The sequence below is a fragment of the Anomaloglossus baeobatrachus genome, chromosome 3 (genome assembly GCF_048569485.1).
Source record: "Anomaloglossus baeobatrachus isolate aAnoBae1 chromosome 3, aAnoBae1.hap1, whole genome shotgun sequence".
Classification (NCBI taxonomy): domain Eukaryota; kingdom Metazoa; phylum Chordata; class Amphibia; order Anura; family Aromobatidae; genus Anomaloglossus; species Anomaloglossus baeobatrachus.
In genome coordinates, this window is record NC_134355.1 from 19422585 (window position 1) to 19450583 (window position 27999).

The 27999-nt window shown below is 46.0% G+C and overlaps 1 protein-coding gene across 4 annotated transcripts in view; it reads left to right on the forward strand.

The window, feature by feature from the left end:
* Nucleotides 1–27999, forward strand: part of TOGARAM2 (TOG array regulator of axonemal microtubules 2) — a 93042-nt gene that overhangs the window by 39260 nt on the left and 25783 nt on the right. For all 4 annotated transcript variants that reach the window (XM_075337930.1, XM_075337929.1, XM_075337932.1 and 1 more), the window contains 4 exons: nucleotides 1517–1624; nucleotides 11253–11387; nucleotides 17685–17930; nucleotides 21145–21341. In XM_075337930.1, the coding sequence (XP_075194045.1) occupies nucleotides 1600–1624; nucleotides 11253–11387; nucleotides 17685–17930; nucleotides 21145–21341 (603 nt within the window). In that variant the 5' untranslated portion in view covers nucleotides 1517–1599. The remainder of the gene's footprint in view (nucleotides 1–1516; nucleotides 1625–11252; nucleotides 11388–17684; nucleotides 17931–21144; nucleotides 21342–27999) is intronic.

Genomic DNA, 27999 nt, shown 5'->3' on the forward strand with positions numbered 1-27999 from the left:
CAAACTCCTTGCAGATGTCATCCTTCGTGGGATTTGATGCCAGGACCCCAGCACTGCAAGACTGCAGTGCTAACCACTGAGCCACCATAAGACTAAAGTGCCAACCACTGGGCCACCATATAGTGCTAACCACTGAGCCACTGCATAGTGCCAACCAATAAGCCACCATATAGTGCTAACCACTGAGCCACTTATAGTGCGAACCACTGAGCCACTGTATAGTGCTAACCACTAACCCACCATATAGTGCTAACCACTGAGCCCCCATATAGTGCTATCCACTGAGCCATTGCATAGTGCTAACCACTAAGCCACCATATAGTGCTAACCACTGAGCCACTGTATAGTGCTAACCACTAAGCCACCATATAGTGCTCACCACTGAGCCCCCATATAGTGCTAACCACTGAGCCACTGTATAATGCTAACCACTAAGCCATCATATAGTGCTAACCACTGAGCCACTATGCCGCCCTATCCTTGACCCTGCTTGCTGTAAAAGTCTTGGTAGTTTGCATTCTACTCTGCAGTAACATTTATTAATGTCTGTATTGCCACATACACAGTGCTGAACAAGCTGAAGACCCTGTCAGTTCTGGAGACACTGTCAGAACTGCTATGCAGCTAGATTTCCACTGTAACTGGGGCAAATATACCAGCAATAGTTATAGGGGAAATCATATTAAGAAAACAGTTTTTAATTGTTTAAATGCCCCACATGTCTTTTAGGACCTTGTGAGGGGCACAATATGAAAAATAAATGAAAAATAAACATTTTTTAAAAAAAAAAAATAATAATAATAAGAATAAAAAGCTGAGATCAAATTGAAAAAAAAAGTGTGTTCAATATATCAAATTATTTTTTACCAAAAAGGGGAACACATTTTAAAATGTATTTTAGTGGTCCTTTGTGGAAATAAATAAATGTGAAAAAAAATATGCATATTTGCTTTATTTCCCCCCCAGATTGACTAATATTAAAAAAGAGAGTATGAAAATGTCATAAAAATTAAGCCCCGTGTATCATGAAAAAAAAAGATGCAAAAATTATTTGACAGAACGAGTATATATATGAAAAACCCTAAAATGTGTCTGGTCAGGAAGAGGGATAAATGGTGCTGAACTGGTTAAGTTTGTTACATTGTATCATTGAAGGCAAAACGTTTTGGTGTGAAATCCATACTGTTTCCCACTTTTGCAATGGTCATTCCCATCCATTTGTACATATGTGACTTCTCGTTGGGTCAGTGATGTCCATCAATCAGTCACTTTAGTAGCACAGATCCAGGGGCGGACATATCACTGGTGCAACATGTGCGACCACACAGGGGCCCAGGAGGTCAGGGGGCCACTACCACCCCCAAAGCAGAAGGCATTGTACATTATAATGAGATTTTGGACTGCACAGGGCCCATAGATAGTTCTTCTGTCTGTGTCGGCCTCTTCACATCCCTGATTACGGTGAGGTCTATGGGGTCTGATCGTTCTCACAGATCTTCTTCCTCATTTCTTTTAGGGATTCATGGAAGTTCATAATGACAAGAGGCGTCCTGCACAAGACGTTCTTTGACGGAAAACCACAAAACTGCTGCTGACACCATGAAGCACAATGACTTTACAGGAGGTACGAGGTGTGGGGGCCGGGCAGGGGGTCCGCTATGATTAGGAAAAGGTGAGAAATTATTTTCTGCACTGATCTACAGTTACATTATGTTTTAGGCTATGTACGCACACTGAGTTCTTGGTGCAGAAATTTTCTGCACCAAATTCTACACCTTGTGGCAGAAAAACACACCACAGAAAAGCATGCACTGTTTGGTGTGTTTTTGGTGCCTTTTTTGTTGTGTTTTGGTGCATTTTTGGTGCGTTTTTGGTGCATTTTTTCTTGTGTTTTGGTGAGTTTTTGTTGCATTTTTTGTTGTGTTTTGGTGAGTTTTTGTTGCTTTTTTGTTGCATTTTGGTGCGCTTTTAATGCATTCTTTTTGTTGTGTTTTGGTGAGTTTTTGGTGCATTTTTTTGTTGTGCTTTGGTGCGCTTTTGGTGCATTTTTTTGTTGTGTTTTGGTGCATTTTTGGTGCATTTTTTCTTGTGTTTTGGTGAGTTTTTGGTGCATTTTTTCTTGTGTTTTGGTGAGTTTTTGGTGCATTTTTTTGTTGCATTTTGGTGCGCTTTTGGTGCATTTTTTTGTTGTGGTTTGGTGCATTTTTTCTTGTGTTTTGGTGAGTTTTTGATGCATTTTTTGTTGTGTTTTGGTGATTTTGTGGCGCATTTATTTGGTGCGCTTTTGGTGCATTTTTTTGTTGTGCTTTGGTGCAATTTTGGTGCATTTTTTCTTGTGTTTTGGTGAGTTTTTGGTGCATTTTTGCTTGTGTTTTGGTAAGTTTTTGATGCATTTTTGATGCGTTTTTGGTGCATTTTTTTCTTGTGTTTTGTGAGTTTTTGGTGCATTTTTTTCTTGTGTTTTGTGAGTTTTTGGTGCATTTTTTTTGTTGCGTTTTGGTGCGCTTTTGGTGCATTTTTTTGTTGTGGTTTGGTGCATTTTTTGTTGTGTTTTGGTGCATTTTTGTGCCTTGTGTTTTTTTACTGAAATCAATGGCTGGAAGGGCTACAAAATTCAAGAATAAAATGCACCCACAACTGACGTTGCAGATTTTTTTTCTGCATCCAAAACTGCAAGGAAAAACGAAGCAATGTGTGCACAGCATTTCAGAAATCTCATTGACATTGCTGGGATAAGGAGAGACTTGCAGAGTTGGGTAACAAATCGCACCAAAAAACGCATAAAGAACGCAGCGTGTGTACAAGGCCTTATACTGTAGTCACATTCAGAGCTGCATTTAAAATTCTACTGTCTCCTCCGGCTGCTTAAATGTTCCTGTTAATAGAGAGAACCTGATTGTACATAGGGGTGCAGTGACGGCATTTTTTTTTTATTGCAATCGACGTATCAATAACATCTTAATGGGCACAATACATATTTATGAGCCCCTGCTGGATAATTCTTTCTGGTGGGCACAATGGTTGGGCTTATATCAGGGCTGGACACTACAATGTGGCGGATCTGCAGGACGGCACCATAGAGTAATGGCAGCTTATGTTCCCGCTGTGGGCACAGCCTGCGGTGATAGAAATTGATGTAACAGTGCTCAGAGCCAGCAGGGGGCAGCACTGAGATGCAATATTTTGAATGCAGCTTTGGATGTGAGCAGGGTTTAAGGCTATGTGTCCACGCTGCAGAAAATGCGCGGATTTTGCCGCGGATTTCTCGCGGAAAACCCGCGGATTTTCCAGAAATCTGCAGCACAGCTACTCCCCAGCCATTTCTATGGCATTTGGGAAATGCTGTGCCCACGCTGCGGATTTTTCCGCAGTGGAAATCATGCGGATTTTTGTGCGGAAAAATCTGCAGCATGTCAATTATTGCCTATTCAATTGAATTGAAAAAAAAAATCTCAAAATCCGCATCAAATCCGCATCAAATCCGCACCTATGAAAAGGCGCGGATTCCGGGGGAAAGCTGCGGATTTTGATGCAGAAAAATCCGCAGATGCAGAGTCCCGTGGGCACATAGCCTTAGGGTGCACGCTGCAGATTAGGTGCATTTCTGCATCAAAAAACACACCTTGCAACAGAAAATGCAGCAAAAAAACACACAAGCGTTTTTGGTGTGCTTTTGGGTGCTTTTTGCCATGCTTTTGTGCTAACTTAATGCCTAGAAGGGCTAAAAAAACGCAAGAAAAAATGCACCTAACACTGACATGCTACAGATTATTTTCTGCACCCAAAACTACAAGGAAAAAAGAAGCAGCATGGGCACAGAATTTCAGTTTTGGGCAACAATTTGCACGATAAACTGCACTAAATCTGGAACAAAAACTGCACCGTGTGCACACAGCCTATAATGTGATGTGAATATTTCCAGTCTTTTTTTTTTTTTTTTTTTTTGCAGTTTTCCAAATGAGACTTTTTTTTTGCCAGACTAATGGAATTTCTGTTAAACCGACGGCTGAATTATTAAAATTTCCCAGTCGACATCACCCCCCCCCTATAAGATGCATCCATTCAAATGCTCATTTATGTCACTTATGTTCCCTCTTGCCTTTCATTCTTCTTTGCTGGATTCCAAAAGTTGTCATCTCTAACTGACACCCGGTGAGTTTAAATTTAAAAAGAAAAATGAAATACTTTACACTTCAGCATCTCTTACTTCTGCTTCTCTGCTCTGCATTGAGACTGGGGTTGATATTGCCTTTTGTAGGGTCTTTTCTGCCCTGATCTGCGGCCCGACTACCTACATACAGAGTGTGGGATGAGGTTGTCAGAGGTCTAATATTGACTGTGCTGGTTAATAAAAAACCTTCAAGGAATATCGCAGTAACAGATTTCTTTTCCAACAGTGCAGATGATTTTAAAAGTGATTTTTATATCCTAGTTTGGTAGGAAAATATTGACTGGGGACGAAAGATGGAAAAAAGGAAGAGGCGTAAGGCAGCGCTTATCTAAGAAAAATACACTAGAACTAGATAGGCTGAAAATCAACCTCATTGAGCCCTATTTTTCCAAAAAAAAAAAAAAAAGTTGTCAGGTGATTGGTTAGCTGTCCCTATAAACAGTTTTACTTTTATATATATATATATATATATATATATATATATATATATATATATATATATATATATATATTTATATTTATTTATTTATTTATTAGATATCTAGCTGATCTATAAAGCTGAATGTGTGTGTGTGTGTGAATGTGTCGCCCTGGGCAAGCCAGGGGTCACAGGTCACAACACCACCACACCCCACATCCCAGGTAGGCACACCTAAGCTGAACCAAAAATCCTTGTTGCCTTCCTCCAGAGGCTGATGATTCACACCAGGGGGTGGGCCAGGCGGTTGGCTCCGCCCACCAAGGAGATCACAGCTCTGGAGGCAGGAAGTACCAGGCAGTCAGCTCAGGGACGAGCTTGAGTAAACAAGTCTAGTCAGGGAGGAGGAAGTGGAAGGAGTGGAGGAGTAGCCCAGGCAGGGCTAAAGAAAAGAGCAAGTGAAAGTGGAGGAAAGAAGAGTAGTAAAGGAGGAAAGCAAGAAGTGGTGACAGAGCAGAGAGTGTGCCAATCCTGAGAGCCCAGCTTTGTGTAGGGCCAGAACAGCAAGGTCAGCGACGGCGGTGACTGTCCGGAGGGGGACCGTTTGGAAGTTCCTGGAAGGACCCCGTTGGCTGTGTGCCCGGTGGTCTGGAGCAGTGTTCCGAAGGACAGTCAGCACCAGGGCAGGGGCCTCTCGGACCCCGGCAAGGCTAGGAGTCGCCAAATTTGCCGAATCCGTCAGTGAAGGGGACGTAGATTCCCCCAACAACCAAGTCCCGATTGAAGGCAACAGTCCAACCATTAAGGAGGAACACCGCCACCGCCAGGGCACCAGTCTCTGAGGGCCAGCGCCTGCGGGCAAAGTGTAGTGCTCCTCCGGCCCAGCTTGAAGCCGGGGAGCGGGTTACCGGTGGGGACCCATCGCAACCAACCGTACATACAGGTGCAAGGAAGAGGGACATCACCGTCACCTACCGGGAAAGCAAAGCAGCCGTCTGTGGGACCGTCCTACCAGCCGTTTGATTTACCGTACAAACTGTGTCCAAGTCTCAGGCTGAGTGAGTACCACAGTGCCGCAAGGCACAGCGCTGCCCCCGCGTCCCTGCGCCCACCAGGCCCCGCACCTCCTTCTCCACCCCCGGGCCTCGGGATCACCAACCCCTACCCACGGAGGGGCAACACAACACCTGGCTGCTCCGCATCACCATCCCCGGGACCCCCGAATTGAGCAGCGGTGGTGAAATCACCACAACCGTGGGTGGCGTCACGAACTATAACAATCCCCCACACCCAACCACAAACCCCCTTTCACTCACGGGCGAGGAGTGTCGCTCGAGAAACCCTGGGATCCGGCCCACCGCTCGAGCCACCACTGAGCAGCTGCCGGACCCGAGCAGAAGAGGGTGAGCGCGGTGTGCTGACACCCTCCTCCCCGCCCGCGACAACTTGGCATCACGAACAGGATCTTACCGCTCTGCCGTCTGGTAGAGGTGCGCCTTGTTACCGCCGGAGGTATCCGGCAGAAAAATTGCAGAAGCCGCCATCTTTGGCGCGAAAAGTTCCCGCTCGAGCGTCTTCTCGAGCAGTAGAGGCGCGAAGGCCAAAACCCCGCCCCGAGAGAGGAGGGGCCGAAAAGAGCTAAGGGGGACGCGATGGCGGCCGGCCGCATGTAGCTGCGGCTATACAAGCAGAGACGCCAGGACTCTGCAGCAATATTGGGTTCCTGGAAGGCACGCTGGCCAAGATGTACGACCCAACTCCCAACGAGGAAGCCCCCGCGCCCGGCACGGCGACGTGGTTGAGGGACCGGACCGTCCCGCTGAGTAACCGTCTGCAGGCTCATATGCAACTCCTCCTGGAGGAGTGGGAGACCGACATGGCAGATGTGGTAGCTGCTATGTGGAGACGCGAGGCAGAAGAGGATTTGGAGGAGCGGGTAAGCGACCCACGCCCCTGTATTCCTGAGGGATCGGCCGTTGGAGCTGAGGGGCCCGGCCGGCTTCCGCTCACCCTGCCTCTCTCCCCGCTACCCGCGATAGTTGCTGCCGCCCCGCCATTAGGCCCGCTACCAGCCCAACCGGTAGCGATACCCTGCCCAGCCGCTCCGGCGGACCAGCCGGCTGCAGACGTCCAAGACGGTCCTGAAGTACACCAGGGGGAACCGCTGGAACCGCGGCCCCTTAACAGCATAGTGCCAGAAGTCCCAGCAGTGACTGTGCCGGACCTGGAGCCTGGAACCGTGGCCTGGATGAAGGCCCGGGTGATACAATTCCACCAACGACAGCAGGATCAGATCTTCCGGATGCTGGAGCAGTGGACCAACGTGGTGGAGGAGCTGATTACAACTGCCCTGAGGTGCGAGAGGGGAATAGATGTAGCAGAACCGACTGGTGACCCACGTCCCTATGTCCTATCTGGACCGGCCGCTGCGGCTGAGGGGCCCGGCCTAGTCTCGGCCTATGCATCGCCCTTGCCGTCACGTCTGGGGCGCCTCAGTATAGGCTCGCCTACTATGCTGCTCCACGCTACCACAGAAGGGGCTGAAATGTTGGATGCTGGAGACCAGGAGGCTGCGGCAGCTGGCGGCAACCCGCCTGACGCAGGAACAAGAGATGACGACTCCTGCCCCAGCTCCGAGTCCATTGTTGCAGCTGAAGGAGCAAGTGAGCGTTCCCGCTATGTGGGGGACCCCGTGGTTTACCATACCTCGCGTACCGGTGGAAATGGGCACCGGGTACCCCTGTCACAGCGGGCATGTCAGTGCATGTTTGATGTGCTGGTGGCAGAGGGTGGGTCCGCCTTAGCAGAGGAACCGGAGTAGGGCAAAGAAGGCCCGCAGCACCGTCCCCGTTGGGACCACCTGCTTGTTTGAAAAGTTTTTGAAAAGTTCTGCAATGATAAGTGAAAATAATTACCGAGTGTTCACCTGATTTTGTATGATTAGCAACCGGCTGGAGCCGGCACCGTTGTCCCCGAGGGGACCGTTTAAAAATGCATGGGAACTATCCATGGACAAGCCCGTGAACTCTGCAGGGCAACCACAGACGTTAGTGGCTTGTAAATATGTTGGTTACCGTTACCGTTTTCCGCAGTGCCGCCTCCGGAGAGGCAGGTTGGAGGGAGGGCCCTGAGCAGAGCAGGCCAGGGCCCAGCCACCAAAGGAACCGGTGGCTACCCTCTGGAGGGAAGGACAGATCCCGCTCGGGTACCGTGTGCTGGACTGTGGGTCAAGGGGTGCTGCCTGGGTTTTAGGGGCAGCATCAGGGCCAGGTTACTTGGGTGGGAGAGAGCGGAAACTGTAACCGTAAACCGTTGCAACGTTTAAAAGTAAATGTGCCTCCCGTCTTGGGAAGAATTTATTAAAAATGTTATGCATGTTGTTTAACCCTGTTATCCCCTTTTTACAGAAAAATAAAACCGGTGTAGGACGGCAGCCCGCGGACGGTCTGCATTTTGCTAAGGGGGAATGTGTCGCCCTGGGCAAGCCAGGGGTCACAGGTCACAACACCACCACACCCCACATCCCAGGTAGGCACACCTAAGCTGAACCAAAAATCCTTGTTGCCTTCCTCCAGAGGCTGATGATTCACACCAGGGGGTGGGCCAGGCGGTTGGCTCCGCCCACCAAGGAGATCACAGCTCTGGAGGCAGGAAGTACCAGGCAGTCAGCTCAGGGACGAGCTTGAGTAAACAAGTCTAGTCAGGGAGGAGGAAGTGGAAGGAGTGGAGGAGTAGCCCAGGCAGGGCTAAAGAAAAGAGGAAGTGAAAGTGGAGGAAAGAAGAGTAGTAAAGGAGGAAAGCAAGAAGTGGTGACAGAGCAGAGAGTGTGCCAAGCCTGAGAGCCCAGCTTTGTGTAGGGCCAGAACAGCAAGGTCAGCGACGGCGGTGACTGTCCGGAGGGGGACCGTTTGGAAGTTCCTGGAAGGACCCCGTTGGCTGTGTGCCCGGTGGTCTGGAGCAGTGTTCCGAAGGACAGTCAGCACCAGGGCAGGGGCCTCTCGGACCCCGGCAAGGCTAGGAGTCGCCAAATTTGCCGAATCCGTCAGTGAAGGGGACGTAGATTCCCCCAACAACCAAGTCCCGATTGAAGGCAACAGTCCAACCTGTACAGCAGAGGCACCGCCACCGCCAGGGCACCAGTCTCTGAGGGCCAGCGCCTGCGGGCAAAGTGTAGTGCTCCTCCGGCCCAGCTTGAAGCCGGGGAGCGGGTAACCGGTGGGGACCCATCGCAACCAACCGTACATACAGGTGCAAGGAAGAGGGACATCACCGTCACCTACCGGGAAAGCAAAGCAGCCGTCTGTGGGACCGTCCTACCAGCCGTTTGGTTTACCGTACAAACTGTGTCCAAGTCTCAGGCTGAGTGAGTACCACAGTGCCGCAAGGCACAGCGCTGCCCCCGCGTCCCTGCGCCCACCAGGCCCCGCACCTCCTTCTCCACCCCCGGGCCCCGGGATCACCAACCCCTACCCACGGAGGGGCAACACAACACCTGGCTGCTCCGCATCACCATCCCCGGGACCCCCGAATTGAGCAGCGGTGGTGAAATCACCACAACCGTGGGTGGCGTCACGAACTATAACAATCCCCCACACCCAACCACAAACCCCCTTTCACTCACGGGCGAGGAGTGTCGCTCGAGAAACCCTGGGATCCGGCCCACCGCTCGAGCCACCACTGAGCAGCTGCCGGACCCGAGCAGAAGAGGGTGAGCGCGGTGTGCTGACACCCTCCTCCCCGCCCGCGACATATGTATGTGTGTGTCCGGGATTGGCATCTGCACCGTCGCAGCTACAGCCACAAAATTTTGCACACTCACACGTCTGGACCCCGAGAGTGTCATAGGCTATGTTGTGAGGCGAAATTTTAACCCTGTGCGTTCCAATTTACCAATCAATTTTGCCCCTATCTACATAGTAGGGAAAAAGTGAAACGAAAAGTGTATCTGCACCGTCGCATTTACAATCACAAAATTTTGCACAGACACCTCATGTGACCCAGGGAACGTCGTAGACTATGTTTTGACAGAAAAATGTAACCCCACGCTTTACAGTTACTCTCCAAAAAACATGCCTCCATTAAAGTAAATGGAGCCTGGATCTACAGGTTATTAGTAGGAGCTGTGATTGGTTGCTATAGGAACAAAAGACATTCATAGTATAAGAAGCTTATATGTGAGGTAATAAGATGTCGGTGGGGGACGGATAGAGAGAGACAGAGAGAGAGAAACAGAGAGAGAGACAGACAGAGACAGACGGGGAAAGAGACAGACAGAGACAGACGGTGAAAGAGACAGACAGAGACAGAAGGTGAAAGAGACAGACAGAGACAGACGGTGAAAGAGACAGACAGAGACAGACAGGGAAAGAGACAGACCTGGAAAGAGACAGACAGAGACAGATGGTGAAAGAGACAGACAGAGACAGACAGACAGAGACAGACGGAAAGAGACAGACAGGGAAAGAGACAGACAGGGAAAGAGACAGACAGGGAAAGAGACAGACAGGGAAAGAGACAGACCTGGAAAGAGATAGATGGGGAAAGAGACAGATGGGGAAAGAGACAGACAGACATGCAGACAGGCACAGAGACAGGCAGACAGGGAAGGAGGAGACAGCCAGAGAGACAGACAAAGATAGATGGGGAAAGACACAGACCTTCATAGAGACAGACGGGGAAAGAGACAGAGAAATAGAGACAGACAAGGAAAGAGACAGACAGAGGCAGGCAGACGGGGAAAGAGACAGATGGGGAAAGAGACAGACGGGGAAAGAGACAGACCTGAAAAAGAGACAGACCTGGAAAGAGACAGATCTAGAAAGAGACAGATGGAGCACATTACTTGGCCAATTTAGTTAAATCTGTGTGGAATATCTGTGATGATGAAATATATGTTGTGAAATTCTATTAGTATAGTTTTTGCCTTTTAATAATTACATTTCTATCTAGTTGTTTTGTGGTGTTTGTGTGCAGAATTCATTTTTGTTAATACATTCTATTTTGTTAGCAGCAGTTATTAACCCGGGCGAAGCCTAGTACAGCTAGTGTATATATATATTATTTTATTGTTTCATTTTTTTATTTCATTATTTTTTTATTTTTTTCCGACAACCTCATTCCTGCATATTTGCAATGATACAAGTAATGGTTGGGTCATTCATGTGGAGAAAGGGCCCTTCTAATTTAACAGCTTATAAAAATGTAGGAGATAAGATATTATGCATAGAAATGGTTAAACTGTATAATAACATGGATTAAAAAAAAATAAAAAATGAACAATTACAATTCTCACCACCAGGGGGCGCGCACTGCATACATTCCTATGATGTGAGCTCCCCCTAGTGGCAGCCGCTGATAGACAAAATATTTTCATTCTAAATGCAGAGACCAGAGCCTTTAGAATCTAATCAATTTTAATAATATTTATATTACACATCACTAAATGATAAGTGCACGTTACTCCATCCAGACAACGTGATCCGAAAACGGTAACATTATCTATACTACATCAACCGGGACAAAGCTGAGTGCGTCCGTCACAGCGATGTCTTGTGTAACAGCAGCTCTAATGGATCAGACAATGGGGCGATAATTAGAAACGTTCCCAGATGGTGAAAGATCGGCCCTGAATAAACACTCTCTTTGGGCATTTTATAATTGCAGCCAACTTCAGAGCCTCCGTTGCTGTTTATTGTGGCAGCGTTCCCAAGATGAAGCCCGGGTACATGTCACTCCGCAATGGAAATATCGACGCCAACCTTCAGCTGTGCGGAAACCGATGGGGACCGGCGGACACAGGTCTGTGCACGAAAGAGACGAATCAGATCATTAATAGTTATAGTAAATCAATAAATCAATGTTATAGCAAAAACGACTAATACCGAACATACAGGCGAAATATAATAACTACAGTGGTCTAATTTATAGAACGTTTTGTTTATTATAATCGAAGACTCGTCAGATGATGAATTACTATACAAGAATATAACTACTATAATACTGCCCCTATGTACAAGAATATAACTACTATAATACTGCCCCTATGTACAAGAATATAACTACTATAATACTCCCCCCTATGTACAAGAATATAACTACTATAAGACTGCTCCTATGTACAAGAATATAACTACTATAATACTGCTCCTATGTACAAGACTATAACTACTATAATACTGCCCCCTATGTACAAGAATATAACTACTATAATACTGCCCCCTATGTACAAGAATATAACTACTATAAGACTGCTCCTATGTACAAGAATATAACTACTATAATACTGCTCCTATGTACAAGACTATAACTACTATAATACTGCCCCCTATGTACAAGAATATAACTACTATAATACTGCTCCTATATACAAGAATATAACTACTATAATACTGCCCCCTATGTACAAGAATATAACTACTATAATACTGCCCCCTATGTACAAGAATATAACTACTATAATACTGCCCCTATGTACAAGAATATAACTACTATAATACTGCCCCTATGTACAAGAATATAACTACTATAATACTCCCCCCTATGTACAAGAATATAACTACTATAATACTGCCCCCTATGTACAAGAATATAACTACTATAATACTGCCCCCTATGTACAAGAATATAACTACTATAATACTGCTCCCTATGTACAAGAATATAACTACTATAATACTGCCCCTATGTACAAGAATATAACTACTATAATACTCCCCCCTATGTACAAGAATATAACTACTATAATACTGCCCCCTATGTACAAGAATATAACTACTATAATACTGCCCCCTATGTACAAGAATATAACTACTATAATACTGCCCCCTATGTACAAGAATATAACTACTATAATACTGCCCCTATGTACAAGACTATAACTACTATAATACTGGCCCTATGTACAAGAATATAACTACTATAATACTGCCCCTATGTACAAGAATATAACTACTATAATACTCCCCCCTATGTACAAGAATATAACTACTATAATACTGCCCCTATGTACAAGAATATAACTACTATAATACTGCCCCTATGTACAAGAATATAACTACTATAATACTGTCCCTATGTACAAGAATATAACTACTATAATACTGCCCACTATGTACAAGAATATAACTACTATAATACTGCCCCCTATATACAAGAATATAACTACTATAATACTGCCCACTATGTACAAGAATATAACTACTATAATACTGCCCCTATGTACAAGAATATAACTACTATAATACTGCTCCCTATGTACAAGAATAGAACTACTATAATACTGCCCCTATGTACAAGAATATAACTACTATAATACTGCCCCTATGTACAAGAATATAACTACTATAATACTGCTCCTTTATACAAGAATATAACTACTATAATACTGCCCCTATGTACAGGAATATAACTACTATAATACTGCTCCTATATACAAGAATATAACTACTATAATACTGCCCCTATGTACAAGAATATAACTACTATAATACTGCCCCCTATGTACAAGAATATAACTGCTATAATACTGCCCCTATGTACAAGAATATAAGTACTATAATACTGCTCCTATGTACAAGAATATAACTACTATAATACTGCTCCTATGTACAAGAATATAAGTACTATAATACTGCTCCTATGTACAAGAATATAAGTACTATAATACTGCTCCTATGTACAAGAATATAACTACTATAATACTGCCCCTATGTACAAGAATATAAGTACTATAATACTGCTCCTAAGTACTATAATACTGCTCCTATGTACAAGAATATAACTACTATAATACTGTCCTCTATGTACAAGAATATAACTACTATAATACTGCCCCCTATGTACAAGGATATAACTACTATAATACTGCCCCCTATGTACAAGAATATAACTACTATAATACTGCCCCTATGTACAAGAATATAACTACTATAATACTGCCCCTATGTACAAGAATATACTGTAACTACTATAATACTGCCCCTATGTACAAAAATATATCTACTATAATACTGCCCCTATGTACAAGAATATATCTACTATAATACTGCCCCTATGTACAAGAATATATCTACTATAATACTGCTCCTTTGTACAAGAATATAACTACTATAATACTGCTCCTATGTACAAGAATATAACTACTATAATACTGCTCCTATGTACAAGGATATAACTACTATAATACTGCCCATATGTACAAGAATATAACTACTATAATACTGCCCCCTATATACAAGAATATAACTACTATAATACTGCCCCTATGTACAAGAATATATCTACTATAATACTGCTCCTTTGTACAAGAATATAACTACTATAATACTGCCCCTATGTACAAGACTATAACTACTATAATACTGCCCCTATGTACAAGAATATAACTACTATAATACTGCCCCTATGTACAAGAATATAACTACTATAATACTCCCCCCTATGTACAAGAATATAACTACTATAATACTGCCCCTATGTACAAGAATATAACTACTATAATACTGCCCCCTATGTACAAGAATATAACTACTATAATACTGCCCCTATGTACAAGAATATAACTACTATAATACTGTCCCTATGTACAAGAATATAACTACTATAATACTGCCCCTATGTACAAGAATATAACTACTATAATACTCCCCCCTATGTACAAGAATATAACTACTATAATACTGCCCCTATGTACAAGAATATAACTACTATAATACTGCCCCATATGTACAAGAATATAACTACTATAATACTGCCCCCTATGTACAAGAATATAACTACTATAATTCTGCCCCTATGTACAAGAATATAACTACTATAATACTGCCCCTATGTACAAGAATATAACTACTATAATACTGCCCCATATGTACAAGAATATAACTACTATAATACTGCCCCCTATGTACAAGAATATAACTACTATAATTCTGCCCCTATGTACAAGAATATAACTACTATAATACTGTCCCTATGTACAAGAATAGAACTACTATAATACTGCCCCTATGTACAAGAATATAACTACTATAATACTGCCCCTATGTACAAGAATATAACTACTATAATACTGCTCCTTTATACAAGAATATAACTACTATAATACTGCCCCTATGTACAGGAATATAACTACTATAATACTGCTCCTATATACAAGAATATAACTACTATAATACTGCCCCTATGTACAAGAATATAACTACTATAATACTGCCCCCTATGTACAAGAATATAACTGCTATAATACTGCCCCTATGTACAAGAATATAAGTACTATAATACTGCTCCTATGTACAAGAATATAACTACTATAATACTGCTCCTATGTACAAGAATATAAGTACTATAATACTGCTCCTATGTACAAGAATATAAGTACTATAATACTGCTCCTATGTACAAGAATATAAGTACTATAATACTGCCCCTATGTACAAGAATATAAGTACTATAATACTGCTCCTAAGTACTATAATACTGCTCCTATGTACAAGAATATAACTACTATAATACTGCCCCCTATGTACAAGGATATAACTACTATAATACTGCCCCCTATGTACAAGAATATAACTACTATAATACTGTCCCCTATGTACAAGAATATAACTACTATAATACTGCCCCTATGTACAAGAATATAACTACTATAATACTGCCCCTATGTACAAGAATATACTGTAACTACTATAATACTGCCCCTATGTACAAAAATATATCTACTATAATACTGCCCCTATGTACAAGAATATATCTACTATAATACTGCCCCTATGTACAAGAATATATCTACTATAATACTGCTCCTTTGTACAAGAATATAACTACTATAATACTGCTCCTATGTACAAGAATATAACTACTATAATACTGCTCCTATGTACAAGGATATAACTACTATAATACTGCCCATATGTACAAGAATATAACTACTATAATACTGCCCCCTATATACAAGAATATAACTACTATAATACTGCCCCTATGTACAAGAATATATCTACTATAATACTGCTCCTTTGTACAAGAATATAACTACTATAATACTGCTCCTATGTACAAGAATATAACTACTATAATACTGTCCCCTATGTACAAGAATATAACTACTATAATACTGCCCCCTATGTACAAGAATATAACCACTATAATACTGCCCCCTATGTACAAGAATATAACTACTATAATACTGCTCCTATGTACAAGAATATAACTACTATAGTTCTGCCCCTATATACAAGAATATAACTACTATAATACTGCCCCCTATGTACAGTAATATAACTACTATAATACTGCCCCTATATACAAGAATATAACTACTATAATACTGCCCCTATATACAAGAATATAACTACTATAATACTGCCCCTATATACAAGAATATAACTACTATAATACTGCTCCTATGTACAAGAATATAACTACTATAATACTGCCCCCTATGTACAAGAATATAACTACTATAATACTGCCCCTATATACAAGAATATAACTACTATAATACTGCCCCTATATACAAGAATATAACTACTATAATACTGCCCCTATATACAAGAATATAACTACTATAATACTGCCCCTATATACAAGAATATAACTACTATAATACTGCTCCTATGTACAAGAATATAACTACTATAATACTGCCCCCTATGTACAAGAATATAACCACTATAATACTGCCCCCTATGTACAAGAATATAACTACTATAATACTGCCCATATGTACAAGAATATAACTACTATAATATTGCCCCCTATATACAAGAATATAACTACTATAATACTGCCCCTATGTACAAGAATATATCTACTATAATACTGCTCCTTTGTACAAGAATATAACTACTATAATACTGCTCCTATGTACAAGAATATAACTACTATAATACTGCCCCCTATGTACAAGAATATAACCACTATAATACTGCCCCCTATGTACAAGAATATAACTACTATAATACTGCCCCCTATGTACAAGAATATAACTACTATAATACTGCCCCTATGTACAAGAATATAACTACTATAATACTGCCCCTATATACAAGAATATAACTACTATAATACTGCCCCTATATACAAGAATATAACTACTATAATACTGCCCCCTATGTACAAGAATATAACTACTATAATACTGCCCCTATATACAAGAATATAACTACTATAATACTGCCCCCTATGTACAAGAATATAACTACTATAATACTGCCCCTATGTACAAGAATATAACTACTATAATACTGCCCCTATATACAAGAATATAACTACTATAATACTGCCCCTATATACAAGAATATAACTACTATAATACTGCCCCCTATGTACAAGAATATAACTACTATAATACTGCCCCTATATACAAGAATATAACTACTATAATACTGCCCCCTATGTACAAGAATATAACTACTATAATACTGCCCCTATATACAAGAATATAACTACTATAATACTGCCCCTATATACAAGAATATAACTACTATAATACTGCCCCTATATACAAGAATATAACTACTATAATACTGCCCCTATATACAAGAATATAACTACTATAATACTGCCCCCTATGTACAAGAATATAACTACTATAATACTGCCCCTATGTACAAGAATATAACTACTATAATACTGCCCCTATATACAAGAATATAACTACTATAATACTGCCCCCTATATACAAGAATATAACTACTATAATACTGCCCCTATGTACAAGAATATATCTACTATAATACTGCTCCTTTGTACAAGAATATAACTACTATAATACTGCTCCTATGTACAAGAATATAACTACTATAATACTGCCCCCTATGTACAAGAATATAACCACTATAATACTGCCCCCTATGTACAAGAATATAACTACTATAATACTGCCCCTATATACAAGAATATAACTACTATAATACTGCTCCTATGTACAAGAATATAACTACTATAATACTGCCCCCTATGTACAAGAATATAACTACTATAATACTGCCCCTATGTACTAGAATAGCAGCACTGACTGTTGGAGCTGAGAACTTTGATATTTGGGGTCTTCTCCTTACAATGATACATGTCTCCCGCTTCTGTGCTCCTCAGCCTCCCTTCAGAGTACATTAGGGCTGCAGGTGAGGCGGTCGTACATGTGGGGGGCGGACGATCTGCAGCCTGAGATTCTGCCATCTACAACAGATAACGAATGGAAAAATGAGTCTTTTCAGCTTAAAATGCACAATCCCCTGAACCAGCCGGAGGAGGAGGAGGTGGACAGCGCAGCTCTGGAGACCGCCAGGCTGAAGGACAAGCTGAAGAGGAAAATGTCTGAAGGGTCCACTGCCCGTGGGGGTAAGAGCGGCACTTATAAAATGAATATTGCGAATAAAAGCGAAGGAGGCAACTGTTTAGTAAGTGCAGTGCTGTGCAAAAGTTTTAGGCAGGTGTGAAAAAAGGCTTTTAAGAATAGAAGTTTTATTTATTTGTAGCAAAGTGAATTAACAAAAGAGAACTCTAAATCCCATGAATATTTGGTAACCGTCCTTCGCCTTCAATACAGCTTCAATTCTTACATTACACTTCCATAAAATCTTTATCGGATCATTGTCAGGTGTAACCAATTATACAATGACCATAGGCTGGAAACAAATCATTAACTGAAACAGAAACAGCCGTGTAGGAGCCTTCAAACGGGGTAATGAACACAGCTAAACTCAAAGGTGAGGATGTGGAAAACAGTTCATGTCTCAGGTCAGGATTGAGCACAGCGACAAAACACCAGGTAGTTATAGTGCATCAGCGAGGAGTCTCCCAGGCAAGGGCTACACAGACTGGGCATGAGAGTCGCTGTTCAAGCTCTTGAAGAAGCACCAAGAAATGGACAACGTTTAAGACTACAGAGGCAATGATCAGCGAAGGAAACCAGATGCAGCAGACAGAGGACACATCATGTCCAGCAGAGGCATCAACTCAGGACTGGCAGCAACCAGTGGGACCAGCTGCACCATCCACTGTCCGGAGAAGTGGCCTTCATGGAGGAATTACTGTAAAATACCGACCTTCCACATGGAAACCAGGCCAAACGAAAACATAGGAACTAGATGGTAGAACAATGCAGCAGGTTCTCTGGACCGAGGAGTCAGAATGTGAAATACTCAGCTGTAACTGAAGGCAGATTGTTTACCAGAGTCTGGAGAGGGGCACAATAATGAGGGTCTGCAAGCAGAAGTGGAGCATCGGGGGGTCCTTTTAATTTTGGGTCTACATCTCACTAAATGGAGTTGGAGATTGGTCAGAATTAATGCTGAGAAATCCAGACAGATCATGTGATATCACCAGGGAGGCGTCTGATTGTCTCCAAATTTATTCTGCAGCCGGACAACGACCCCCAAACATCCAGCCAAGGCGTCCTGGAGGTGATGATCCAGCCCCCGCAGAGCCCTGATCTCACATCATCACTGTCTGAGAGCAAGAGACAGAAGGATCCGCACAAGACTCACACACAGAAGATCGGGGGTCATGTCTCCAAGATGATTGGAACAACCTCCTGCCGAGCTCCTCCATAACCAGTATACAAGTGACGAGAAGAAGTGATGGAGGAGACGGGCGGTCACTTAATACTGAGGATGGAGGAGACGGGCGGTCACCAATTACTGAGGATGGAGGAGACGGGCGGTCACTAAATACTGAGGATGGAGGAGACAGGCGGTCACTAAATACTGAGGATGGAGGAGACGGGTGATCACTGAATACTGAGGACGGAGGAGACAGGCGGTCACTAAATACTGAGGATGGAGGAGACGGGCGGTCACTGAATACTGAGGATGGAGGAGACGGGCGGTCACCAATTACTGAGGATGGAGGAGACGGGCGGTCACTGAATACTGAGGATGGAGGAGACGGGCGGTCACTGAATACTGAGGATGGAGGAGACGGGCGGTCACTGAATACTGAGGATGGAGGCGACGGGCGGTCACTTAATACTGAGGATGGAGGAGACGGGCGGTCACTGAATACTGAGGATGGAGGAGACGGGCGGTCACCAATTACTGAGGATGGAGGAGACGGGCGGTCACTGAATACTGAGGATGGAGGAGATGGGCGGTCACCAAATACTGAGGATGGAGGAGATGGGCAATCACTGAATACTGAGGATGGAGGAGACGGGTGATCACTGAATACTGAGGACGGAGGAGACGGGCGATCACTGAATACTGAGGATGGAGGAGACGGGCGGTCACTGAATACTGAGGATGGAGGAGACGGGCGGTCACTGAATACTGAGGATGGAGGAGACGGGCGGTCACTGAATACTGAGGATGGAGGAGACGGGCGATCACTGAATACTAAGGATGGAGGAGACGGGCGGTCACTGAATACTGAGGATGGAGGAGACAGGCGGTCACTGAATACTGAGGATGGAGGAGACGGGCGGTCACTGAATACTGAGGATGGAGGAGATGGGCGGTCACTGACTACTGAGGACGGAGGAGACGGGTGGTCACTGAATACTGAGGATGGAGGAGACGGGCGGTCACTGAATACTGAGGATGGAGGCGACGGGCGGTCACTGAATACTGAGGATGGAGGAGACGGGCGGTCACTGAATACTGAGGATGGAGGAGATGGGCGGTCACTGACTACTGAGGACGGAGGAGACGGGCGGTCACTGAATACTGAGGATGGAGGAGACGGGCGGTCACTGTATACTGAGAATGGAGGCGACGGGCGGTCACTGAATACTGAGGATGGAGGAGACGGGCGGTCACTGAATACTGAGGATGGAGGCGACGGGCGGTCACTGAATACTGAAGATGGAGGCGACGGGCGGTCACTGAATACTGAGGATGGAGGCGACGGGCGGTCACTGAATACTGAGGATGGAGGCGACGGGCGGTCACTGAATACTGAGGATGGAGGCGACGGGCGGTCACTGAATACTGAGGATGGAGGCGACGGGCGGTCACTGAATACTGAGGATGGAGGCGACGGGCGGTCACTGAATACTGAGGATGGAGGCGACGGGCGGTCACTGAATACTGAGGATGGAGGAGACGGGCGGTCACTGAATACTGAGGATGGAGGCGACGGGCGGTCACTGAATACTGAGGATGGAGGAGACGGGCGGTCACTGAATACTAAGGATGGAGGAGACGGGCGGTCACTGAATACTGAGGATGGAGGAGACGGGCGGTCACTGAATACTGAGGATGGAGGAGACGTGCAGTCACTGAATACTGAGGATGGAGGAGACGGGCGGTCACTGAATACTGAGGATGGAGGCGACGGGCGGTCACTGAATACTGATGGAATATACATATCTCTTTTGTTTGTTTACTTTGCATTGTGTTAATTGATAAAAATACATTTTTTATTAACAATTCTAGTTTTAAAAGTTTCTTATTTTTCAGCCTTTGTTCCTCACCTGCCTAAAACGTTTGCCCATTCTCTGTATCACCACTAGACAGAGCGTTAGAGCAGCGTGTCGTCATGAATGTTTGTAAAGTATTTCTCATCAGCATCATCTTCAGACAATACTGTGCTTTATATTATATCTCCATTACAGCTCCGTCTGACTTAATAAATCTGCAGAGCGCTGCTCTGAAGCCTGCAGTGCCTAGGAGCGCCTCCCAGAGGTTACTGAATTTGACGAGGCCTGTGCCCCCCATACAGAGCAGCCCGACCCCCAGCAACACAGAAGAAGAGAGGAACGAAACAAAGAGCGGGAATGGAAAAAGAGGGGATAACACATCATGTATGGAGGTACAGAGATGAGGCTATCTATATCTATCTATCTATCTATCTATCTATCTATCTATCTATCCCTCTATCTATCTATCCCTCTATCTATCTATCCCTCTATCTATCTATCCCTCTATCTATCTATCTATCTATCTATCTATCCCTCTATCTATCTATCCATCTATCCATCTATCTATCTATCTATCCCTCTATCTATATATCTATCTATCTATCTATCTATCTATCTATCCCTCTATCTATCTATCTATCTATTATCTATCCTTCTTTCTATCCCTTTATCTACAGTGCCTACAAGTAGTATTCAACCCCCTGCAGATTTAGCAGGTTTGATAAGATGCAGATAAGTTAGAGCCTGCAAACTTCAAACAAGAGCAGGATTTATTAACAGATGCATAAATCTTACAAACCAACAAGTTTTGTTGCTCAGTTAAATTTTCAACATAAAAGTGTGGGTCAATTATTATTCAACCCCTAGGTTTAATATTTTGTGGAATAACCCTTGTTTGCAATTACAGCTAATAATCGTCTTTTATAAGACCTGATCAGGCCGGCACAGGTCTCTGGAGTTATCTTGGCCCACTCCTCCATGCAGATCTTCTCCAAGTTATCTAGGTTCTTTGGGTGTCTCATGTGGACTTTAATCTTGAGCTCCTTCCACAAGTTTTCAATTGGGTTAAGGTCAGGAGACTGACTAGGCCACTGCAACACCTTGATTTTTTCCCTCTTGAACCAGGCCTTGGTTTTCTTGGCTGTGTGCTTTGGGTCATTGTCTTGTTGGAAGATGAAATGATGACCCATCTTAAGATCCTTGATGGAGGAGCGGAGGTTCTTGGCCAAAATCTCCAGGTAGGCCGTGCTATCCATCTTCCCATGGATGCGGACCAGATGGCCAGGCCCCTGGCTGAGAAACAGTCCCACAGCATGATGCTGCCACCACCATGCTTGACTGTAGGGATGGTATTCTTGGGGTCGTATGCAGTGCCATTCAGTCTCCAAACGTCACGTGTGTGGTTGGCACCAAAGATCTCGATCTTGGTCTCATCAGACCAGAGAACCTTGAACCAGTCTGTCTCAGAGTCCTCCAAGTGATCATGAGCAAACTGTAGACGAGCCTTGACATGACGCTTTGAAAGTAAAGGTACCTTACGGGCTCGTCTGGAACGGAGACCATTGCGGTGGAGTACGTTACTTATGGTATTGCCATGAGATCTTCCCGGAGCTCCTTCCTTGTTGTCCTTGGGTTAGCCTTGACTCTTCGGACAAGCCTGGCCTCGGCACGGGTGGAAACTTTCAAAGGCTGTCCAGGCCGTGGAAGGCTAACAGTAGTTCCATAAGCCTTCCACTTCCGGATGATGCTCCCAACAGTGGAGACAGGTAGGCCCAACTCCTTGGAAAGGGTTTTGTACCCCTTGCCAGCCTTGTGACCCTCCACGATCTTGTCTCTGATGGCCTTGGAATGCTCCTTTGTCTTTCCCATGTTGACCATGTATGAGTGCTGTTCACAAGTTTGGGGAGGGTCTTAATTAGTCAGAAAAGGCTGGAAAAAGAGATAATTAATCTAAACATGTGAACCTCATTGTTCTTTGTGCCTGAAATACTTCTTAATACTTTAGGGGAACCAAACAGAATTCTGGTGGTTTGAGGGGTTGAATAATAAATGACCTCTGAATAAACTTTTCACAATTTAAAAAAAAAAAGAAATAACATTCTTTTTTGCTGCATTTCACACTTCCAGGCTGATCTACAGTCCAAATGTCACAATGCCAAGGTAATTCCGAATGTGTAAACCTGCTAAATCTGCAGGGGGTTGAATACTACTTGTAGGCACTGTATCTATCTATCCCTCTATCTATCTATCTATCTATCTATCCCTCTATCTATCTATCTATCTATCCCTCTATCTCTCTATTTATCTATCTATCCCTCTATCTATCTCTCTATCTATCTATCCCTCTATCTATCTATCTATCTATCTATCTATCCGTCCATCTATCTATCTATCTATCTATCTATCTATCCGTCCATCTATCTATCTATCTATCTATCTATCCCTCTATCTATCTATCTATCTATCTATCTATCCCTCTATCTATCTCTCTATTTATCTATCTATCTCTCTATTTATCTATCTATCTCTCTATCTATCTATCTATCCCTCTATCTATCTCTCTATTTATCTATCTATCTATCTATCTATCCCTCTATCTATCTATCTATCTATCCCTCTATCTATCTATCTATCTATCTATCCCTCTATCTATCTATCCATCCCTCTATCTATCTATCTATCCCTCTATCTATCTATCTATCCCTCTATCTATCTATCTATCTGTCTATCTATCTATCTATCTATCTATCTATCCATGCAGCCATCCATCGCTCACACACGTCTATCTCATATTTGCATATTTCTTCCTGTAAATAATAAAGGTACAGATAGTACTTCTCCTTGCCTCTTTCTGTGACGCCCTGGGCAAGCCAGGGGTCACAGGTCACAACATCACACGCACCCCACATTCCCTGCAGGTACACCTAGGCTAACCTAAAATCCTTGTTGCCTTCCTCCAGGGGCTGATGTCCACACCAGGGGGTGGGCCAGGCGGTTGGCTCCGCCCACCGAGGAGTTCACAGCCCTGGAGGCGGGAGAACCAGGCAGTGAAGTTAGGGAAGTGAAAGAAGAAGGAGTTGAAGTGGTAGAGGAGCTAAGGAGAGAAGCTGAAGTAAAGGGAAAGTGACAGTTAAGAAAGCCTGAAGTTGGTCCGGGTGTGTGCCCCGGACTGAGACAGCAAGGTCAGCAGACAGCGGTGATAGTCTGCAGGGGGACTGCTTGGAGGTTGCTGGAAGGACCGCGGACGGGTGGTGACCCGGCGGTACCGGAGCAGTATACGAAGAACAGTCAGCACCAGGGCAGGGGCCTTTCGGATCCCGGCAAGGCTAGGAGTCGCCATAATTTGCCAAATCCGTCAGTGAAGGGGACCTCTGTCTCCCAACAACCAAGTCCCGATTGAAGGCAACAGTCCGACCGTTAAGGGGAGACACCGCCACCGCCAAGGCACCAGTTTCCCAGGGCCAGCGCCTGCGGGCAAGAGAGGGGCTCCTCCGGCTCATGTCCAGGCCGGGGAGCGGGTAACCGTTGGGAACCCATCGCTACCAAAAAGACTTTACATAGTGCAGGGAAGAGACCCTCACTGCTAACTGCAGGGAACATCAGCACCGTGAACCGTCCGAGGGACCCGTCCAACCAGCCGTTTGTTTACCGAGAACTGTGTCGTGTTTACTGGCTGAGTGAGTACCTCCGTGCCGTGCGGCACAGCGCTGCCCCTGCGCCCCTGCACCGGCCCCATACCCGCCTGTCCACCATACCAACCCCATCACTGGGCCCCGGGACCACCAAAATCCCCTACCCACGGAGAGGCAAATCAACAACTGGCTGCTCCATACCACACTCCCGGGCTCCCCAGACAGAGCAGCGGTGGTGTCCACTTAATCACCACAACCGTGGGTGGCGTCACGGACAATAAACTATCCCGAATCCCAATCCCCTTTCACTCACGGGCGAGGAGCGCCGCTCGAGTCCCCGGGATCCGGCCCATCGCTCGAGCCACCGAGCAGCAGCAGCAGGCCGCAGCAGCCGCAGCGGCAGCCAGACCCGAGCAGTGGGAGAGCGCGGCGTCCCCTCCTCCGCCCGCGACAACTTGGCGTCACGAACAGGATCTTACCGCTCTGCCGTTGGGTAGAGGTGCGCCTTGTGACCGCCGGAGGTATCCGGCCGGAAAATTTCAGAAGTCGCCATCTTTGGCGCGAAAAGTTCCCGCTCGAGCGTCTTCTCAAGTAGTAGAGGCGCGAAGGCCAAATCCCCGCCCCGATAGAGGAGGGGCCGGAAAGAGGCTAGAGGAGACGGACTGGCGGCTAGCTGCATGTGAGCGCGGCTATATAAGCAGGGACGCCAGGACCCTGCAGCCATCTTGTTCCTGGGAGAAGCCGCCAGCAACATGTGGATGCCGTCCCGCAGCACCGTCGTCCCCGCGCCTGGAACCGCGGCGTGGGTGGAGATCCGGACCGCGCAGCTCTACCAAAGGCTGCAGGTCAAGATGCAGCTCCTCATGGAGGAGTGGGAGACCAACATGGCGGACGTCATAGCGACTGTGCGGAGACGCGAGGAGGAAGCGGAGGAAGGGAGGGTGAGTGACCCACGCCCCGATGCCCTTGAAGGGCCGGTCATCGCGGCTGCGGGACTCGGTCCAAACCCTCTCCCCCTGCTGCCTCCCTCGCCACCCGTCTCGGAAGCCGTGACCCCACCACTAGGCCCGCTACCACCGCAACCGGTAGCAATACCCAGCATGTCCGCCCAGGCGGACCGACCTGCAGCCGGAGCCCGTAGTCGACCGGAGGTGCTACCATGGAAAGCCCCGAAAACCGAACCGGAGGCGTCCCCCGAGAAAGTCCCCGAGCCGGAGCCGATGACCCGCTCCGTGCCGAAGGCCCAACTGCGGAAAGCCCCTGTGCCCATCCCCCACACCTCGGCTGAGGTTGCGCCGGGTTGCCGATGCAAGGCAGCGTCTAAGGCCAAGTCACCGCGGGACCTGTCGCCCAGAGTACCAGCAGTGGGCAATGTCAAACAGGTCTTGCGGGGCCCGACCCGTGCGCCGGAGCTCGCAGCAGCGCCGTACTGGGACAGGGAGCCGGTACCGTTGGGCCTGGAAATCGGTGAACGGGAAAGAAAGAAGGCGGAGTTGGTGGCCCTGCAATCCGGGAAAACAAGAGCCTCCGTCAGGCAACTTTCCGTGTCCGGGGCCCGCTGTACGAAGGGCAGGTGAGGCGGTTTGATGTCCGCCGGGGCTATGGGTTTATATATGAACCGGGCCTGGAGGCCGAAGTGTTTATAGCCCGGAGGGATGTGAATGCCCACCTGCCTGAGGAGCATCCCGGTCGTAACCTGATGCCGGGCGACATCGTGCAGTACACCCGGCACTGTGGAGAGAGGGGGTGGTTTGCCCTAGATGCGAAGTTGAGAGGCAGCCAAGAGTCCCGTGTAAGTGCTGCACCTCCTCCCCCAGAAGAAGTCGAAGACTCTGAGTAGGGCAGCGGAACCCCGTTGTCCAGTCCCCGTTGGGACCACCAGTGTGTTTGTTTAAAAGTTGAAAATGATGATAAGTGAAATGGAACCGAAAAGTCATCTGATTCTCCTGTGATTGAAACCGGCCGTTGCCGGCACCGTTGTCCCCGTGGGGACCGCTTGAAAAATTGTTTGCATAGGAACTCCTATGGACAAGCCCGTGAACTTGCAGGGCAACCACAGACGCTAGTGGCTTGTAAATAAGTTGTGTTACAGTTACCGTTTCCGCATTTACCGCCTCCGGAGAGGCAGGTTGGAGGGAGGGCCCACAGCAGAGCAGGCTGGGGCCCAGCCACCACAGGAACCGGTGGCTACCCTCTGGAGGGGAAGGACAGATCCCGCTCGGGTAACTGGTTCAGGACTGGGGTCAAGGGGTGCTGCCTGGGTTTTAGGGGCAGCATCAGGGCCAGGTTACTTGGGTGGGAGAGAGCGGAGACCGTAACCGTTAACCGTTAAAAACCGTAACGTTTAAGAAATGAACCTCCCGATGTGGGATGATGTTTTTCTACTTGTATATATGTTACCGTTTTTTACCTTTGCAGAAAAACAAAAGGAGAATAAAACCGGTGTTGGACGGGCAGCCCGAGGACGGTCTGCGTTTTGCTAAGGGGGAATGTGACGCCCTGGGCAAGCCAGGGGTCACAGGTCACAACATCACATGCACCCCACATTCCCGGCAGGTACACCTAGGCTAACCTAAAATCCTTGTTGCCTTCCTCCAGGGGCTGATGTCCACACCAGGGGGTGGGCCAGGCGGTTGGCTCCGCCCACCGAGGAGTTCACAGCCCTGGAGGCGGGAGAACCAGGCAGTGAAGTTAGGGAAGTGAAAGAAGAAGGAGTTGAAGTGGTAGAGGAGCTAAGGAGAGAAGCTGAAGTAAAGGGAAAGTGACAGTTAAGAAAGCCTGAAGTTGGTCCGGGTGTGTGCCCCGGACTGAGACAGCAAGGTCATCAGACGGCGGTGATAGTCTGCAGGGGGACTGCTTGGAGGTTGCTGGAAGGACCGCGGACGGGTGATGACCCGGCGGTACCGGAGCAGTATACGAAGAACAGTCAGCACCAGGGCAGGGGCCTTTCGGATCCCGGCAAGGCTAGGAGTCGCCATAATTTGCCAAATCCGTCAGTGAAGGGGACCTCTGTCTCCTAACAACCAAGTCCCGATTGAAGGCAACAGTCCGACCGTTAAGGGGAGACACCGCCACCGCCAAGGCACTAGTTTCCCAGGGCCAGCGCCTGCGGGCAAGAGAGGGGCTCCTCCGGCTCATGTCCAGGCCGGGGAGCGGGTAACCGGTGGGAACCCATCGCTACCAAAAAGACTTTACATAGGTGCAGTGAAGAGACCGTCACCGCTAACTGCAGGGAACATCAGCACCGTAACCGTCCGAGGGACCCGTCCAACCAGCCGTTTGTTTACCGAGAACTGTGTCGTGTTTACTGGCTGAGTGAGTACCTCCGTGCCGTGCGGCACAGCGCTGCCCCTGCGCCCCTGCACCTCCACAGGCCCCATACCCGCCTGTCCACCATACCAACCCCATCACTGGGCCC